Source organism: Canis lupus, chromosome 2 (genome assembly GCF_011100685.1).
Source record: "Canis lupus familiaris isolate Mischka breed German Shepherd chromosome 2, alternate assembly UU_Cfam_GSD_1.0, whole genome shotgun sequence".
NCBI classification, from domain to species: domain Eukaryota; kingdom Metazoa; phylum Chordata; class Mammalia; order Carnivora; family Canidae; genus Canis; species Canis lupus.
The window spans coordinates 32,968,890-32,986,413 of NC_049223.1; the positions used below are offsets into that span (position 1 = coordinate 32,968,890).

The 17,524-nt window shown below is 48.8% G+C and overlaps 2 protein-coding genes across 6 annotated transcripts in view; one reads left to right on the forward strand and one right to left on the reverse strand.

The window, feature by feature from the left end:
* WDR37 (WD repeat domain 37) overlaps window positions 1-10,718 on the reverse strand; it is a 58,189-nt gene extending 47,471 nt beyond the window's left edge. For 2 of the 3 annotated variants that reach the window (XM_038530223.1, XM_038530222.1), the window contains exon 1: window positions 10,702-10,717. The gene's annotated coding sequence lies outside the window, so the exon portion shown is untranslated. Of the gene's footprint in view, window positions 1-10,701 lie in introns of all 3 variants that reach the window. The other variant, XM_038530220.1, reaches the window with a different exon arrangement.
* A 47-nt stretch (window positions 10,719-10,765) lies between these two features.
* IDI1 (isopentenyl-diphosphate delta isomerase 1) lies at window positions 10,766-17,371 on the forward strand. 3 transcript variants are annotated; one of them, XM_038530225.1, is made up of 5 exons: window positions 10,766-11,500; window positions 12,659-12,831; window positions 13,597-13,689; window positions 14,480-14,610; window positions 15,781-17,371. In XM_038530225.1, exons 2-5 carry the CDS (start codon window positions 12,690-12,692, stop codon window positions 16,096-16,098), a joined length of 684 nt encoding a protein of 227 aa, XP_038386153.1. In that variant the 5' UTR covers window positions 10,766-11,500; window positions 12,659-12,689; the 3' UTR covers window positions 16,099-17,371. The 3 variants fall into 3 exon arrangements, with proteins under 3 accessions (XP_038386153.1, XP_038386154.1, XP_038386152.1); XM_038530226.1 differs by lacking the exon at window positions 10,766-11,500 and adding an exon at window positions 12,340-12,416; XM_038530224.1 differs by lacking the exon at window positions 10,766-11,500 and adding an exon at window positions 12,438-12,553.
* Window positions 17,372-17,524: the final 153 nt, after the last annotated feature.

Sequence of the window (17,524 nt, forward strand, 5' to 3'; positions counted from 1 at the left end):
CCCGGACAGGCAGAGGAGTATTTTCAGCGGCCCGGACCGTATTTTCACACGGTCTTCACGTGTGGCACGCACACTCCCCCGGGGGCTGCTCATACCCCACATCTTTCTGTGCACTTATCTGCAGTCTAAATACCCTTCACAGTAAAATGTTTCCCCTCACCTTTTGCCCATTTTCTAATAGGACATTGGGTTTTTACTATCTAGATTTGAGAGTTCTCCATTTTTCCCTCATGAATTACACGTCAGGTGTGCGGGTTGCCAAGTTTCCGCTGGTATGTAACTTGTCTTTTATCCTAAAGGGGTTTTTTTCCAAAGCAAAACTTTCAAATTCTGATGAAATCCCACTGATCAATTATCTTCCTCCTATGGATCATACTTCTAGAGTCATGTCTAAGAACTTTTTATCAATCCTAGCTCCTAAAAAATTGTTTTCTTCTTTAAATTTTAGTACACAATATTTAAATTTACAAGCTCCTCTGGGCTCATACTTGCATCAAGCTGTGAAGTTTAGATCGAAGAGTATCTTTGTTTTGGGTTTTCTTATTTCATTCTTTGCTGATAATATCCAATTATTCTAGCACATGTTGAAAACTATCCACCCTACAATGTGTTGAGAAACTTTGGCATCTTGATCAAAAATCAGTTGGCTATAGTTACGTGGGATTATTTCTCAGTTCTCTATTCTGTTCACCTGATCTATGTTATCTATTTCTCTACAAACAACACAGTACTTTTCAAGCTTTATTTGGTCTCTACACTCAATATGGGGCTCAAACTCACCACCCCAAGATCCAGAGCCAGAGGCTCTTCCTACTGAGCCAGCCAGGCACCCCTGCCATTCATAGTCCCGATGACTGTGCTATCTTGAAACCATTTAGTGATTCCTATCACTTAAATCTTTTTCAAAATTGTGTTAGCTCTTCTAGTTCCTTTGCCTTTCCATATAAATTTGGAATAATCTTTCCCAAATCTACAAAAATCTTCATGGAATTTTAACAGGAATTGTTTAGTCTATTCATCAATTTGGAGAGAAGTATTATCTTTATCATGTTGAGCCTTCCGATCTATGAATATGGTATATGACTCATTTATTGAGATCATCTTTTCTTCCCTCAGTTTTGTAGATTTCCACAAAGGAGTCCTACATATGTCCTTTCAAATTTACACTCAAGTCTGAATTTTTATTTTCTGAATAATTTTAAATAAAACTGTATTTTTAATTCCATTTCAGGTTAATTAGTAGTATCCTACTTTGTTGAACTCCTTAGTTCTAGGAGATTTCTTATAGATACTTTGGCATTTTTTTAAGTAGACTATTATGTCATCTGAAAAAAAGGACAGTTTTTCTTCCTTTCTAATCCTTATTGATCTGGCTAGAAATTCCAGTTCTATGTTGTAAATAGTGACAACACTTATTTTGTTTTGACCTCAAGGAAAAAAAAAAAAAAACTGTTTTTGACCATTAAGTATGATACTAGCTGTATATTAACTGTAGATTCGGTCTACTGAGATGAGAAGGCTCCCCTCCGGAGTCTCACAATTACATGCTGAATTTTGTCATTTTTTTTTTTGTGTGCATCACTTAATGGTAAGGCTTTTCTTTAGCCTCTTAACAGATCAATTACACTGATGATTTTCAAATGCTAATCCAAATTTGCACGCACAGAATAAATGCCACTCGTTCCTAGTATATAAGTCCATCTCCGTTCTTTTTTTTTCTTCTGCCTTCTTCCTATGGGTTATTTAAACATTTTTTAGAATTTCATTTTGATTTATGGTATAGTTTCTGAGTTTACCTCTTCTGTATGACTTTCTTTAGTGATTGCTCTAGGTATATTTTCACAACTATCACAGGCTACTGACGATCAACATTTTACCAGTTCATGGTAACATACAGAAACCTTTCCTTCCCATCCCCTTACACTCCCCCACTTGCGACAGTCAAGTGAAAACACCACCTCCACCGAGAACATCAAGAGCTATGCTTCAACCTTCAAATATGAAAGGAGCGTCTCCTGAATTTACCAGTGTTTGCTCTTTCCATTGTCTGTTCTTCCTTCCTGGTGTCCCCACATTGCTTTACGTCATTTCCGCTCTGTTCAGAGAACTTCCTCTAGTTATTATCTTAGGGTGGGTCGGCTGGTGACAGATCACATGAAAGATGTTTTCACTTGATCCAGAATTCTGAGTTGACGGTTCTTTTCCTTCAGCACTTGAAAAATATGCCACTTCCTTACAGCGTCTATGGCCACTGATGAGAAATCTACTCCAATTGCTTTCCCACTACTGGTAAACTTACATCTCTCTCACTGCTTTTTGTCTTTAAATCTCAGAAGCTTGAATTCGATGGGTCTTAGAAAGGATTTGAGTTTATCTTATCTGGGTTTCACTAAGCTTGATTCAATAGGTTTATGACTTGCTAAATTTAGGAAATATTCAGCCAGTATATTTCTTCAAATACGTTTTCAGCCCCACTGTCTTTCTCTCTTTCTGGGATCATAACAAGAATGATAGGCCTTTTTTTTTTTTAAGAATGATAGGTCTTTTGTCAAAGTTCCACCGGTCCCTGACGGTCTGTTCACTTTCTTCCAGTTATTTTCTCTCTGTCGTTCAAACTGGGCAGTTTCTATCTCTTTAATCTTTCCTCTGTCTTCTCCTTTCTGCTGTTCAGCCATTACTGGGTTTTTTCCTTCAATTACATTTTTCAGTTCTAAATTTTCATTTGTTTCTTTATATCCTGTGTTTTCTTCCTCAGATTTTGTTTTTCCATGGGTTCCAAGCATCACTAACTACACACTGACACATCTTCATGACGGCTGTCTTAAAATTCCTGTCCAATCATACTAACATCTGCGACATCTCTGTGTTACTGTCAGTTGTCGTTTCTCATTCAGGTTGAAATTTTCCCAGTTCTTCCTATGACATGTAATTCTCAACTGCAGCCTCAACATTTTGGATTTCATATTATCAGACTTGGAATCTGATTTAAATCTTCTAATATAGCAGGCCACAGAAATTTCTTATGTCAGCCAGGTGTCTGCAAAGGTGGAGACGGAAGGCAGGGTTCTCCGCTCGGCCTCCGCTGACCCTGGGTGGAGCTACTCCTCGAAGTGCTGGGTTCCCTGAGAGTCCAAACTCTCCCTTGCCTTCTACTCACACCACCCTGTCTGCAAGAGAGGCCCTTGTTACAGTACTCGACGTGGCCTTGTTACCACCAAGCAGTGGTAACATTCCTGAATCTCTACTAGTTTTCTCCTAAACCACCCCAGCAGGAAGAGCATGTTCCTATCACCCAACACAGGCGAAAACGCCACTGGCTGCTCACCCAGCCTTCTCTGATACCACTGTCAAAGGTAAAAGTCTAGATTCTCCATCGAGCCGTAGACATGAGTGAGGGTAGGTGCTGCAGTGTTTTCCAAAAGTGTTGTCTAGGGCTGTCACTTTCCTGGACTTTTGCCCAGAGTAGGCTTTCCTGGAGGCTTTTGGTCTGAGCCCTTCAGTGTTGCTGGGTTGCTACTTCTTCAGGCCCAAGTCTGAGACATACGAGGCGAAAAGAAAACCCAGGGAATGGGCATCCCGGGTGGCTCAGCCGTTTAGCGCCGCCTTCGGCCCAGGGTGTGACCCTGGAGTCCCGGGATCGAGTCCCAATGCGGGCTCCCTGCACGGAGCCTGCTTCTCCCTCTGCCTGTGTCTTGCCTCTGTGTGTGTGTGTGTGTGTGTGTGTGTGTGTGTGTGTGTTTCTCATGAATTAATAAAATAAAAATTAAAAATATTTTTAAAATAAAGAAAAAAAAGCCAGGGAACTCAGCTCTGTGTCATCTCTGAGGTCCCAATACACCAAGTCACTATCCTTCCTCCTCTTCACCTTTCAGTCTTGTACATTTTTATATATAACGTCCAGTGTTTTCAGATATACTTAGTGCAATAGGGAAGTACCTCTACTCTGTATTTTCGTAAGTACAAAACCAGAGACCTTTAGTGTCTCAAGTTTTATGTGCAAAACTTGTGTTAAAATTGCAACAAGGAAGCAAATCTTCTTTTACATCACATTAAAAACTTTCAAACTGGTCAAATAATTATGTGTTTTTAGGTTTAAAATTCTGAAATCTGTTAATTTATTAAAATCATCACCTATTTTCTATAGTATTATGTAAACAATTCAAGTCTCAGATTTTTTTTTAAAAAAATGAAATAGAAGCAAGATAACTATAGCTTTTATCTCTAAAATTCTCTTGGTTTTCTTTCTAAACTTCTATTTCTCACTTTTTTGGGTATTCTATTTGTCAAACCAAGACACAAGGCCAACCCAGACTCAAGTGGAGGGCAAACAGACTTAACCTCCTGAAAGAAAAAGAATGAGAAAGAATTTGTAGCCACCTTTCATCCATCACACCTTATTCCACTTACAAATTCTGGCTATACAATGAATAATACTTTGCTTCCTTAAAAACTAACAAGGAGTGGAACTACTGCCACCTCAAATACTTAGTGAAATAAAATGGAGATAAATAATCCAGTTAAGTAAGTTAAATACCTGTCGAAATAAAATCCAAACAAGAGCACAACAGTTAAGATCATGACTTTCAGGGGTGCCTGGGTGCCTGAGCAGGTTAAGCGTCTACCTTCGGTTCAAGTCATGATCCCAGGTTCCTGGGACCAAGCCCCACATCCTACATTTGGCTCCTTGCTCAGCAGGGAGCCTGCTTCTCCTTCTCCCTCTGCCATTCCTCCTGCTTATGCTGTCTGGCTCTTTATCTCTGTCAAATAAATAAATAAAATCTTTAAAAAAGAAAAAAAAAATAGAACATGACTTTTAAAGCCATGCAACCCGCCCAACTCTTCAAAGCATCAGCTCAACTTCATCATGAAGCCTCTGCTTAAATGTTACCTCCTCAAAACAGCTTCCTTCCACCACTGCTAGTCACAGCACCACACGATCCTAATCACCTCCACATCTAGATCTTACTTGTGGTTTACTCACTTAATAAATGCTCCTCCCACAGCACCACCAATGTCTTACCTGGGATATTATTTGGGCTCACTACTATACTTGTAGGGTTGACCATGTGGGCTGACATAAATGCATCCCAAAATATTTGATGAATATGTCAGTGAATGAATAAACACATCTCTTAGCAACTAGCTATACAACCTTGGTCAAGGTACTCAACCACCTCCCTAAGGCTTAATTTTATCATCTTTAAAGTGGAGATTATCAACAGCCATTTATTTTAGGTCACACATCAAATACTCTTCCGTTCATAACAGCACTGCCTACTGGGAATACAGCCATGAACTAAACAGGCCTGGTCCCTACTTTCAGGTATTTAGGGTTGTGAGACAGACCTTAAACATTATCTCAAGATTTATTACAGAAATTAGAAGTCGTTGGTATCCCTGGGTGGCTCAGTGGTTGAGCGGCTGCCTTCGGCTCAGGGCGTGATCCAGGGGTCCTGGGATGGAGTCTCACATCAGGCTCCCTGTAGGGAACCTGCTTCTCCCTCCGTCTGTGTCTCACCCTCTGTGTGTGTGTGTGTCTCATGAATAAATAAAATCTTAAAAAAAAAAGAAAGAAAGAAATTAGAAGTTACGGTGACTGCTCTGGAAGATGTACAAGTATTACAAGACAAGATACAAGCTAAAGAGCAAGGCTTCTCTGAGAAACTGACCTTTAAATTGAGACTGAAGAATTAGGAAGTGTTAACCATGGACATGCAGAGGGGGAATGGGGTTTCCAAGAACAGGAACAGCATGTGCAAATACCCTGAGCTGGGAATGAGACTAGTTTATTAGAGATTCTAAAAAAGAGATCATGTGGCTAAAACATAGCAAACAATAGAGAGAATGGTAACAAAATAAGTGGGAGAGAGAGGCTTAGAGTCGGTCTTTTTTTTAGTTTTTTTTTTTTACATTTCTTTTTTTTTTTTTTTAAAGATTTTATTTATTTATTCATGACAGTCACAGAGAGAGAGAGAGAGAGAGAGAGAGAGGCAGAGACACAGGCAGAGGGAGAAGCAGGCTCCATGCAGGGAGCCCGACGTGGGATTCGATCCCGGGTCCCCAGGATCGCGCCCTAGGCCAAAGGCAGGCGCTAAACCGCTGCGCCACCCAGGATCCCTAGAGTCGGTCTTTTATGTTTAGATTTTATTCTAGAACAAAAAGCCAGCCACTTCAAGGTGTAAGTAAAAAAATGACAACCGAATTTGCATGAAAAATCACTCTTGCTGTGTAGGAAACACAGAAAACTCAGATGACTAGGAGTGGGGAAGAAGCTGGTCAGGAAGTTAGTAAATGTCTAGGCAATTAATGATGGCCCTTAAGATGAGAGGGTACAGGAAGGGATGTGGGGTGGGGAGGGCGGTGGGGCAGAAGAGAGATTTCAAGCACAGCCCTCAGCCCTCATTTCTGAAGTAAGAAGGTGAGAGAGATCAGATTATTGAGATATTGAGGCAGCAAATGTGGAGAAGAAATCAAGAACTAAATATTGAAGGTATGAAGTTTGCAATGCCTCTGAAGACCTAAGACACAGAAGAGGGAAGGAAGTACACAGATCTAGAGACGCAAAGACCACTGGGCTAAATGTACAAATCTGGGAGAGATCTACACTTAAAGTGGAGATGGGCATTTTGACTCCATCATGCCTCTAGATTCGATGCCTTATCAAACATTACTCTTCCAATAAGATGATAAAAAAGCTTATAATGAACGTTACTGGTAGAAACAAGCAACATTTAATAAAGCCAGCACTCCTTCAAATGACATATGGAAAATTTATTTTTGACTGAAAATTAAAGAACCAATTTTCTGATGAAGTCTGAAAAATATGAGCTATAGAAATTAGAGATGGCTGAAATTAAAAAAAAGCAGAATCTGTAATTGGCTGAATTTCATATGCACAAAGATTACATTGATATTAAATTTGACAAATTGGGGGCACCCGGGTGACTGAGTCAGTTAAGCCTCTGCCTTCAGCAGGTCACTATCCAGGCTCCTGGGATCAAGCCCCACGTAGGGCTCCCTGCTCAGCCTGCTTCTCCCTCTCCCTCCGCCTGCCACTCCCCATGCTTGTGCTTGCATGCACGCACATGCTCTCCCTCTTGCTCTCTCATAAATAAAAAATCTTTAAAAATTTTTTGAAAAACTTGAAAAAAAGCCAAATTGTTAAGCAATTCATATGATCCCGCTTAAGAGTATTTCAGTGATTTTTTTTCTTTATTTTTATTTTTTAGTGGAAACATTTAGAACTATTTAATCGTGTCACATACGAAATACTGGCCAAGAAATCAAACTGACTTAATGGAATCTTACACCCAGAGATTATATTCTTCAATAAAAAAAATAGGGATAGACATAATTCTTTGTTAGTGATTACACATTTTAATTAGTCACTTCATTAAGCATCTCAGTTGTGTCAAAATCATTAACACAACAATTTACCATAGTTACCTTGCAGTTTATAAGGCGCATTTCGTAAAGGAAGAAAAATAACAAAACCTTGTGAAACCAGTCCCTAACGGAGCCACAGAGAAAAGAGGAAACTTTGTAGACATTTCAATCAAGTAAATAAGCCAGTAAAGGTCTTTTCTTTCCTCTCTGAAGACCTGCATCATTGGAAATATTCCAGTAAGTATAAGCTGAAAAATTAATGCATTTAAAAGCTTCTACAAGTTGGTTATATAAAGTGCAAAAACTGCAACACCAACCTTCCTTTCACCTTAATGTCATAGTTTTTTTGGGTTTTTGACTTTTTTAAGTAAACTCTATACCCCACCAAGGCTCGAAATCACAACCATCAGATCAAAACTCACACACTCTACCAACCGAGCCAACCAGGCATCCCTCAAAGTTGCAGGTTTTGAATCCATGATTTTCTCTCTGAAGTATCATACCACTGGCTTTCCAGACACTGGAAAATCTGGGAAAGCTTATATATTTCTTATCTTCAGTAAGAAATCAGCAGTCTTCTAATCACTGATGTTAAAAATCTTCACCCTCTGGGAGTGCTTGGCTGGCTCAGTGGGAGGAGTGACTCCTGACCTTGGGGCCCTGTGTTGAGTCCTCACTGGGGTGTAGAGATCACTTAAATAGAACTTCAAAAAACAAATCTTCACCCTCTACCTTTCACTGAGGCTCTCACCTCCATCCCCCCACAAACCCCATAAGCTGTTGTTCTGGGCTTTTCTTGTTTTTAGCACTTCACCAAACCGTCCATACACTAGTAATCTTTTTGCACTGATCAACTTCCAAGCAAATACATACACTTCATGCAATTATAAACTATAAATCTGGAACAGCTTTTGGTTCCCCAAAACCTGGCTCAAATGGAGATTTTTCATCCTGAGTCGATTTTTTATCCCTTAGTACCCTCGGAAGCTCCGTGAGGTGCCATCTCAAATATGGGCTCATAATCCCTGGGCCCTGCGCTTCACAGTCAAAGACCACCTGGCTATTTCCACTCATTTCCTCAGCCACCTTCACCATTCTTCCAAAACTACACTGATAGGTTCCTCTAGTTTTTCTAACCTCTTCTCAATTTTTTTTTCTGTTAATCTTTCCATCGCAATTTTCTTCCTGAATCTTTTTCAAAATTTCACTCCTGTCCTCTTGGTTCACATCCTCTGCCTCCTCCAGCAGTGCACCCTGGCGCCAACATCACTTCCTTCCTTCCACACCAGTCCCTCTGGGGAGAACAAGCCCTTGTTCGGCCGGGGAACCAAAGTGTCTACGTTCTTCACCGGCCATGGGTCACTGTTAGTACAAACCCAACACCAAGGCTTGAAAGGGTTTTCAGGTTGAGATTACAGAGACAGGCAAGGAAACTGCAGGTGTGTGTGAAAGGAATAGCGAACTGCTACAGCGTGAACTGCTACAGCATGGACTGCGAGCTGGATGAGGAGGGACGTGCAGTGAGTCGTACTGCAGCAACGCCGTTACGGGGTGGGCAGAAACAGGAACCACTACAAAGGTGCTCAGTCTGTAAGAACTGCAGCTACTGCTCCAACATCCCTGTGAGGCACAGTTCCTGAGTAGTTAGGATGCACACACTTTGGTAAACTGCTATAGTACTATAAAGGGAGGAGCGGGAAGAAGAAGAAAAACAAATAACTGTAAAGGGGGAAAAAAAAACCACCTTCACTTTAAAACTAACCTTGTGTAACCCGTGTCAAAAGCTGTGCCAGGGGCAGCCCGGGCGGGGGGGGAGGGGGGTGCTCAGCGGTTTGGCGCCTGCCTTCATCCCAGGCCATGACCCCGGGTCTTGGGATCGAGTCCCACATCAGGCTCCCTGCATGGAGCCTGCTTCTCCCTCTGCCTGTGTCTCTGTCTCTCTGTGTCTCTTATGAATAAATTAAAAAACCTCGGGCAGCCCTGGTGGCTCAGCAGTTCAGCACCTGCCTTCAGCCCAGGGCCTGATCCTGGAGTCCCGGGATCGAATCCCACGTCGGGTTCCCTGCATGGAGCCTGCTTCTCCCTCTGCCCGTGCCTCTGCCTCTCTCTCTGTGAATATCATCAATAAATGAATCTTGGGGGGGGGGGGGGGGGAAGCTGTGCCATTTCACCTAAATATAACCAGAAACGAAAGCCTGAAATTCCAAAACAAATCACATTTCATCAAAACGTTGGTAGTAACCCACTATCCTAGGACAGGTCACGTTAAGGAAGTTGATGGAGAGGGAAAAAAAAAAAATCCTACTGGTCTCCAAAAACCTCCTGACCGGGGGCGCACGAACGGCTCCCTCCGGGACTCCGCGCTCCCAAAGCGCCACCCGGCAGCTCCCGGCAGCTCCCGGCGCCCGCGGGCCGCCACGTGCCCCTCGCCGCGCCGGCGCGACTCCCACGTCCTCGCGGAGGGGCTCCCAAGCACTCCCTGGGAGCAAGGGAGGGCGGCTGGGACGCACGCAGGGAGCGAGGCAGCAGCGGGCAGCGCGCGGGGCAGCCCGGGGGGAGTCCCCGGGACGCGGCGGCCGCATCTCCAGGAGCAGCTGGAGCCCGGAGCCCCCGAGGCGGAGCCGGGCTGCACCCTGCCCCGAGCTCGACGGCGCCCACCGCGCAGGCCGCGGCCCGACAGCAGCACCGCGCGCCCGGCGCAGCGTCACCCCAGGTCACGCCGGGCACCGGGCGACCCCGGGCGGCGACCCCGGGCGGCGGGCCCGCACGTGCTCCGCGGGCAGCAGCGTCGCGACCCCGGGCGCGGAGCTGCAAAGGACGCGGGCACGCCCCCCACCGCGCGCAGGCCGCGGCCGCCCGCCCCCGCCCCCCGCCTCACCTGGCCCCGCCGCCGCCGCCGCCGCCGCCGCCGCCGCCGCCCAACAACCGCGCCGAGCGCCGCCGTCCGTCCGTTCGCGACCACGCGGCGCCCGCGACGGACCGACAGACGCTGGACCCCGAGTCTCCGCCCTGACGCGGCCCCGCGACCCGGCAGCCCGACGCCCCGCACTTCCGGCGCCGCCGGAAGCTCCGACCTCGCCTCGCGCGCAGGCCGCCGGAAGTCCCGCCCCGCCCCCGCCCCCCGCGCGCGCCGGAAGTGCCGCGTCCGCCCGCGCCCGCGGGGGCCGGCGGCGCGGGGAGCCCGGGGCGGCGGGGGCGCGGCGGCGATCCTCCGCCTCCCCCCGGCCGCCGCCCCCGGCCCGCGGCCCGGCGCCCCCCCGCGGGCGCGGGGGCGCGGGCGGGCCGTGTGGGCGGCTGCGCTGCGCCGGTACTCACCGCGGCGGGGTCCCGCGGGGGTCGCGGGGGTCGCGGCCATCGGGCCGGGGGCGGCTGCGGGCGGCTGCGGGCTGCGGGCCGCGGGCCGGGATGTGGCGGCGGCGCCGCGGCGGGGGCAGCTATGAACGTTGCGGCTCCTCCGCAGAGATGACTCACGCGCGCTCCTCGCCGGGGCCGGGGTTCGCCATTGGCTCGCGGCGACAACAGCATCAGCTGCTCCCCCGGGGCGCCCACCCCCGCGGCCGAGCGCCGAGCGGCCCGACCCGGGCGCGGGGTCAGGGGCCTGGCCTCCCTGCGGGGCCGCAGGCGGGGTCCGGGGCTGCGGCTGCACGGGACGGTGAAGACGAGTGCTCGGCAAACACTTGTTTGTTTGCTGAGCCCCCAGAAACTGGGGCACGGACCCGGCGAGCTCCCTCGCTGTCCGCCAAGGGCCTGACGGCTCCTCGCGGAACTTGCTGATGGGACAGGTGATGGGTACGGAGCGGCGAGGTGTGCTGACACCTGCAGCATCTGCGTAGTTTAGGGGTTTTCCAAGTGACCTGATATCGCAGAATAACGCGTGAGAGGGGCCCCCGGGGGTCAGACGTGGAGCCAAAAAACTACCTTTTTTGTGTCCTGCTGTGTCATCAAAAAAGAACGGCCATGATCATCGGAAAAGGCTGAGCTGCTTGCCGGTTCTCCGGGGTATCTCCGTGAAGCGAGAGTTTCTTCGTGGACCTGAGCCACGGCGGGGGCCCGGGAGGCCTGCAAGGGTCAACCTCTCCGCTGCCTCTTCGGACGGTGCTTGTTTGGAGAACAGGTTCATCCAAATGTCGATTTGTATTTATCACCGTCTTTAAATGAACGAACAAACACTAATATAAGTCCTAAAATTTCTGGCATAGTTCAGGGATCGATACAGAAGAGGAAGCCGAGGTTCCCGAAGGCTGCGGTGACGGCCAAGGCCAGAGGTGCCCCGAGGCCAGACACGAGGCCCCGCAGCTGCTCCTGCCGCGGGCCACAGCCCGAGTCCCACGGGCGGGAGAGGAAGGAACGGGCGCTCGTACACGGTTGATCCGTATTGAAACACAAATAATTTCACAGGCAATCGGAATTAAGGATAAAGCACACTTTATTCAGTCTTTATTCAATCTCGGAATAAAAGCGTTACCTGATGGGAACTTTAGTTATTTTGACATTTTTAAGATCTAAGCAGATAAAATAATTTTTTTAAAATGACCAGTTAACAGATTTTGCTGTTTGGTGTTTTAATACCGAGCGGCCGTGACGTGTAGGGCGTATGGGGTGAACGGGGCCCCCGGGGCCCAGGGAGGGAGCGACGGCCCGGCGCGTAGGGGCCCGCGCGTGGGTGCGGGGCGGGGGCCGGGCGGCGGGACCACGGGGAGGGGGAGCCGCGCAGGCGCACCTAGGCCGCCTCGGGCAGCCGCGCTCCGGGCGACCCCGCCCGTAGTCCCGCCCCCGACGTCGGGACGAGAGAGCGCAGCGTCCCCGGCCCCGTAACGAGCGCTTGCCCGCCGGGGGCGCCCGGTGCGCGCGGCCTGAGGGCGTGGACGGGGCCGCTCGGCCCGCCCCCCGCTTCCGGGCGCCCCGCTTTAAAAAGGGCCCGTGGAGACCCGATCGCCAGACGCCGGGGCGCCGAGGGCGGAACCGCGGGCCCCGGGCTCAGGACGCGGCCCCGCCCCTCCCTCGCGCGATCGTGACGTCAGGCGCAGCCGGTGCGCGATTGGCTGCGGAGCATGTGGCGCGCGGTGGCGCGGGCGCTGGCGATTGGGCCGGCGGCGCGGAGGAGGGGGCGGGGCCCGGGGGAGGAGCGCGCGGCGGAGCGTGTCTGGCGGGGCGCCGGGAGCCCGGGGTAGGCGGGGCCGGGCCGGGCCGGGCGGGCGGGCGGCGGGCGCTGCGGGAGCGGCCCGGGCTCACGGGCTCCTGTCGTGTGTGGTGTGTCGTGTGTCGGCGCCAGGGTCGCGGGCCGGGACGGGCGGGCCGCCAGCATGCGGGAGGTGGACCTGGACGAGCTGGACGCGCAGCAGGTGCAGCTGCTGGCCGAGATGTGCATCCTCATCGATGAGCACGACCGGCGGATCGGGGCGGAGACCAAGCACAACTGCCACCTGAACGAGAACATAGACCGAGGTGGGGGCAGGTGCGCGGGCGGGGGTGTGTGCGGCGGCGGGGCACGTGCGGGGGCGGGAGGGCAGGTGCGGGGAGGGCAGGTGTGCGGGGTGGGGGCAGGTGCCGGGAGGGCAGGTGTGCGGCGGCGGGGCACGTGCGGGGTGGGGGCAGGTGCGGGGAGGGCAGGTGTGCGGCGGCGGGGCACGTGCGGGGGCGGGGGGCAGGTGCCGGGAGGGCAGGTGTGCGGCGGCGGGGCACGTGCGGGGGCGGGAGGGCAGGTGCGGGGAGGGCAGGTGTGCGGCGGCGGGGCACGTGCGGGGGTGGGAGGGCAGGTGCGGGGAGGGCAGGTGTGCGGGGTGGGGGCAGGTGCCGGGAGGGCAGGTGTGCGGCGGCGGGGCACGTGCGGGGGCGGGGGGCAGGTGCCGGGAGGGCAGGTGTGCGGCGGCGGGGCACGTGCGGGGGCGGGAGGGCAGGTGCGGGGAGGGCAGGTGTGCGGGGTGGGGGCAGGTGCCGGGAGGGCAAGTGCGCGGGCGGGGGGGACAGGTGCGAGGAGGGCAGGTGTGCGGCGGCGGGGCACGTTCGGGGGCGTGGGGGGGGCAGGTGCGGGGAGGGCAGGTGCGGGGGCCGGGCGGCTGGGAGGCGGGGGGGGGGGGGGGGGGGGGTGCAGGGCGGCTGGGAGGCAGGTGCGCTGTCTGCAGCGGGTCCAGGGCTCTGGGCCGCGGGCTGAGTGGGCCGCGTAACTGCTGTTTTACGTGAAGTGAAGTAACCGCTCGTGTTGGCCCGCAGGGTTATTGCATCGAGCCTTCAGCGTGTTTTTATTCAACACAGAAAATAAGCTCCTGCTGCAGCAGAGGTCGGATGCTAAGATCACCTTTCCAGGTCAGTGTGCTTCTGACTTCAGCGTTTTGTGCGGAGGTGGATCCAGGTGGCTCTGCCAGGGGCACCGTTGGTGGCAAAGGCCGATGCGGTGGGTGCCATCATTTCGTGTTCTGCATAAAGAAGCGTGTCGCATGAGTGCAACCTGCTAAAACAGCGATGAAAACTGCTGCCTGGGACGCCTGGGGGCTCAGCAGGAGCGCCTGCCTTCGGCCCAGGCCGTGACCCCAGGGTCCCGGGATCGAGTCCCGCGTCGGGCTCCCTGCGAGGAACCTGCTTCTCCCTCTACCTGTGTCTCTGCCTCTCTCTTTCTCTATCTCTCATGAATAAATAAATAAGTATTTTTTAAAACACACACAAAAACAAACCTACCTACCTGTATATGTACATGTATTTCTTTTTTTTCTATTTTATTTTATTTATATATTCATGAGAGAAGCAGAGACGCAGGCAAAGGGAGAAGCAGGGAGCCCAACATGGGACTCAGTCCCAGACCCAGGATCACACCCCGGGCAGAAGGCAGCTGCTCCACCGCTGAGCCCCCCAGGCGTCCCCACCTGCCTTTCTAACATCTGTTTTTACAAGTGTTGTAGGTTTAGCTGTGTACACTTCGCTCTCTTTGGTTAAGCAGGTGTTCATAAAGAACTTATCTAGTCGTGTCTCCTAGAACAGTTACTGATAGCTCATCATAATTGACTTAGAAATCCTTATTTTCCTGTTACTTTTAAGTTTTCTTGATTTTTTTAGACCTGTTTCAAAGAACAGTTAATCTACACGCTTTAACCTCTTCCAGGTTGTTTTACCAACACATGTTGCAGTCATCCATTAAGTAATCCACAAGAGCTTGAGGAAAGCGACGCGATCGGAGTAAGACGAGCAGCACAGAGGCGTTTAGAGGCTGAATTAGGAATTCCCATGGAAGAGGTAACCAGGTTTACTGCACAGTTGTACAAGCTGAAATCTTGTTTACAGATTCAAATATGCATTAAACCATTTTAAATAAAATTTTAAATTTAAGGTGAGTCTCTGCCTTGTAACCTTGTGAGTTCCTGGCCCCAGAAAGCCCCCCCATTAAAGATGATTTAAGTTTTGATTTCCTCATATTATGTGAGAATCTTTTTTTTTTTTTTTTTTTTTTGAGAGTGAGAGAGAGAGAGATTAAGCACAAGCAAGGGGAGCTGCAGAGGGAGAGGGAGAAGCAGCCTCCCGCTGAGCAGGGAGCCTGACACGGGGCTCCATCCCAAGACCCTAAGATCACGACCTGAGCCCAAGGCAGATGCTTCACCTACTGAGCCACCCAGCCGTCCCAACTTAAGAGAATTTAGCTCAATGCTGAAATGGATTGATCTAATAACCAGTATATGAAATTAACTATTTTTATGAATATTTTTGAAACTTATTTATTCACGAGAGACACAGAGAGGCAGAGATACAGGCAGAGGGAGAAGCAGGCTCCCTGAGGGAAGAGCGATGTAGGACTCGATCCCGGGACCCCGGGATCACACCCTGGGCCAAAGGCAGATGCTCAACCACTGAGTCCCCCCGCCAGACGTCCCAACTATTTTTTTTTCTGTCCCAACTATTTTTATAATTAATCAGATCAAAGATGATACAGAAATCCTTACAAATATGTACTATAAATCTGATTGGATAAATAGGAATCTTCCTTTTTTTCTGGCATTGTCCCTTTTTAAATAAAACCTGGGTAAATAAAGTATATCTCCTGTAGCAAATAGTTTTTTTCCCTTGGAAAAGTACCATTAAGATGTGAAGAAGAAAAATAAATAAAAATCAAAAAAAAAATTTAAAAAAAGTGAAGAAGAATGTCACACATCTAGTGTGAGGAACTGCTTTTTTATATATATATATATATTTCGATAAATTTAACTTAACTTTTTGGTCATATGGGGGAAAAAAATCTAGGCACGTTAAACTTTGTAATACTATCTTCATGTGTCATCACTCGGAGATTAATGTTTTAAGAATTCTAATTCTGCAGCTACGGTTGTGTTCAGGATGTTACGGAGTGAGGTGGGCTGTTTGACGTTACCCGTGTTGTTGGTGTTTTTTGCTGAGGTTTTCTTTTCATCCCAGGTTCCTCCAGAAGAAATTAATTATCTAACACGAATTCACTACAAGGCTCAGTCGGACGGCATCTGGGGGGAACACGAAATTGATTACATTCTGTTCGTGCGGAAGAACGTGACCTTGAATCCAGATCCCAATGAGATTAAGAGCTACTGTTACGTGACAAAGGAAGAGCTAAAAGAACTTCTGGAAAAGGCAGCCCGTGGTGAAATTAAGATAACTCCGTGGTTTCAGATTATCGCCGATGCTTTTCTCTTTAAGTGGTGGGATAACTTAAATCATTTGAATCAGTTCGTTGACCATGAGAAAATACATAGAATGTGAATGTGGAGATGAGTGATTAGTAAAATACGGAAAAATTTCTCCACTTAGTAAACTTAATATGAATTTTTTTTTAATTTTTGGTTCCCCTTAAGAACTCATCATCTAAAATATTGGTATTTTACAATTACAACGAGAATTTGGAAAAGTACAACCAACTTGTTCACTTTGTATCACATGGCCCATAAGTGTGGGTTGCTGTTTGTAAAAAACATGTGGGAGATTATAGTTAAAAAAGGGGGGGGGGATTCACTTCATTTAACCTGTCTAATCACATAGTCCAAACAAATAAGTGAAGCTCTTGATTTTTGAGATGTCATGATAAACATCGTCCGCACACTTTGCTCTTTGCCAAATGCTTTATAAATCATTACATTTTTATCAGTCTAGAAAAATGTGCAGTGGGAACTGTTTGCTTAGTTACTCCAGAACAGTCCAAGCTAACTTTCCATACGAGCCGATTAAACTAGTAAAACAGGTTCAAGAGAAATTAAACGGTGTGTGTTCTGATTTCTGTCATTCTAAGTTGATTCTGTGGTTTACTCATTTGGGAAGTATTTTGATGCTGAAAGTCACACGTTGCTGTGGGTGACGATGCTGCTCAGGTCCCTTCTGTTAGAGCCTCTGCCCCTTCCTGACGTGTTTTCGGAACATGCCGGGCAGGCGGGCAGTCTGTAAAGTGGGAATTGGGTTAATTGAGGGAGTCCAGCACCGGATTTCTTAAGCTGGACACTTGGCGTGTGGGTGGTAGTCCTTTATGGGGAGAGTTTACCCCGTGTGTTGTAGGACGTGTAGCAACTCCCGGTTGCCGCCCGCCCACAGCCATTCACCCCTGTTGCCCGTGAGTCACAGTGACACCAGGTGCCAAGTGCCTCCTGGGGCACAGGCGCCCCCAGCTGAAAACCAGTGTTCTCCAAAGTCAGGCTGTATTGTAGGGGGGGAAATCTGCAGGAAGATTAATGTCCACATGAGATTCGGGGTGTGGGGTGTGTATTTATTCGTATTTAAATTGTACCTCGACGAATGCATTTTTTTAAAACTCTTGCCATAGATTTCTCGGACCTGAAATCTTACAACAGCTGTATTATCCTCGAATGTTGTATAATAAACACTGGGAAGATGAAAAATTATTTAACAGAGCTAAATGTTTTGTGAATTCAGTAGAAAAGCCCATTTCTTAAGCCTGAAGAGTTGCTGAAAACTTCAGGCAAGACGATGTGGCAAGTACTAATTTTACTGAGAAGCAAAACCAATAAAAGGAATTACCACATTTTAATATTGTTGTCTGGTTTGTCAAAACTTTAATCCCGTAAAACTTTAATCCCACAATTTAGTCTTTTGATGAAGTTACGGGGCCAGAGCAGGAGCTCCGTGGACGTGTCAGAGGATGGACGGTCCTTGACCTGATGAACCCTCAGAGCTCTCCCAT

Bases quoted from the DNA above. Each gene is read 5' to 3' on its own strand.
- IDI1 (XM_038530224.1), top strand. From the start codon at position 12,438: ATGTGGCGCGCGGTGGCGCGGGCGCTGGCGATTGGGCCGGCGGCGCGG. The intron at 12,554-12,658 runs GTAGGCGGGGCC...TGTCGGCGCCAG, and splicing joins CGGGGCGCCGGGAGCCCGGG to GGTCGCGGGCCGGGACGGGC. The intron at 13,690-14,479 runs GTCAGTGTGCTT...AACCTCTTCCAG, and splicing joins TGCTAAGATCACCTTTCCAG to GTTGTTTTACCAACACATGT.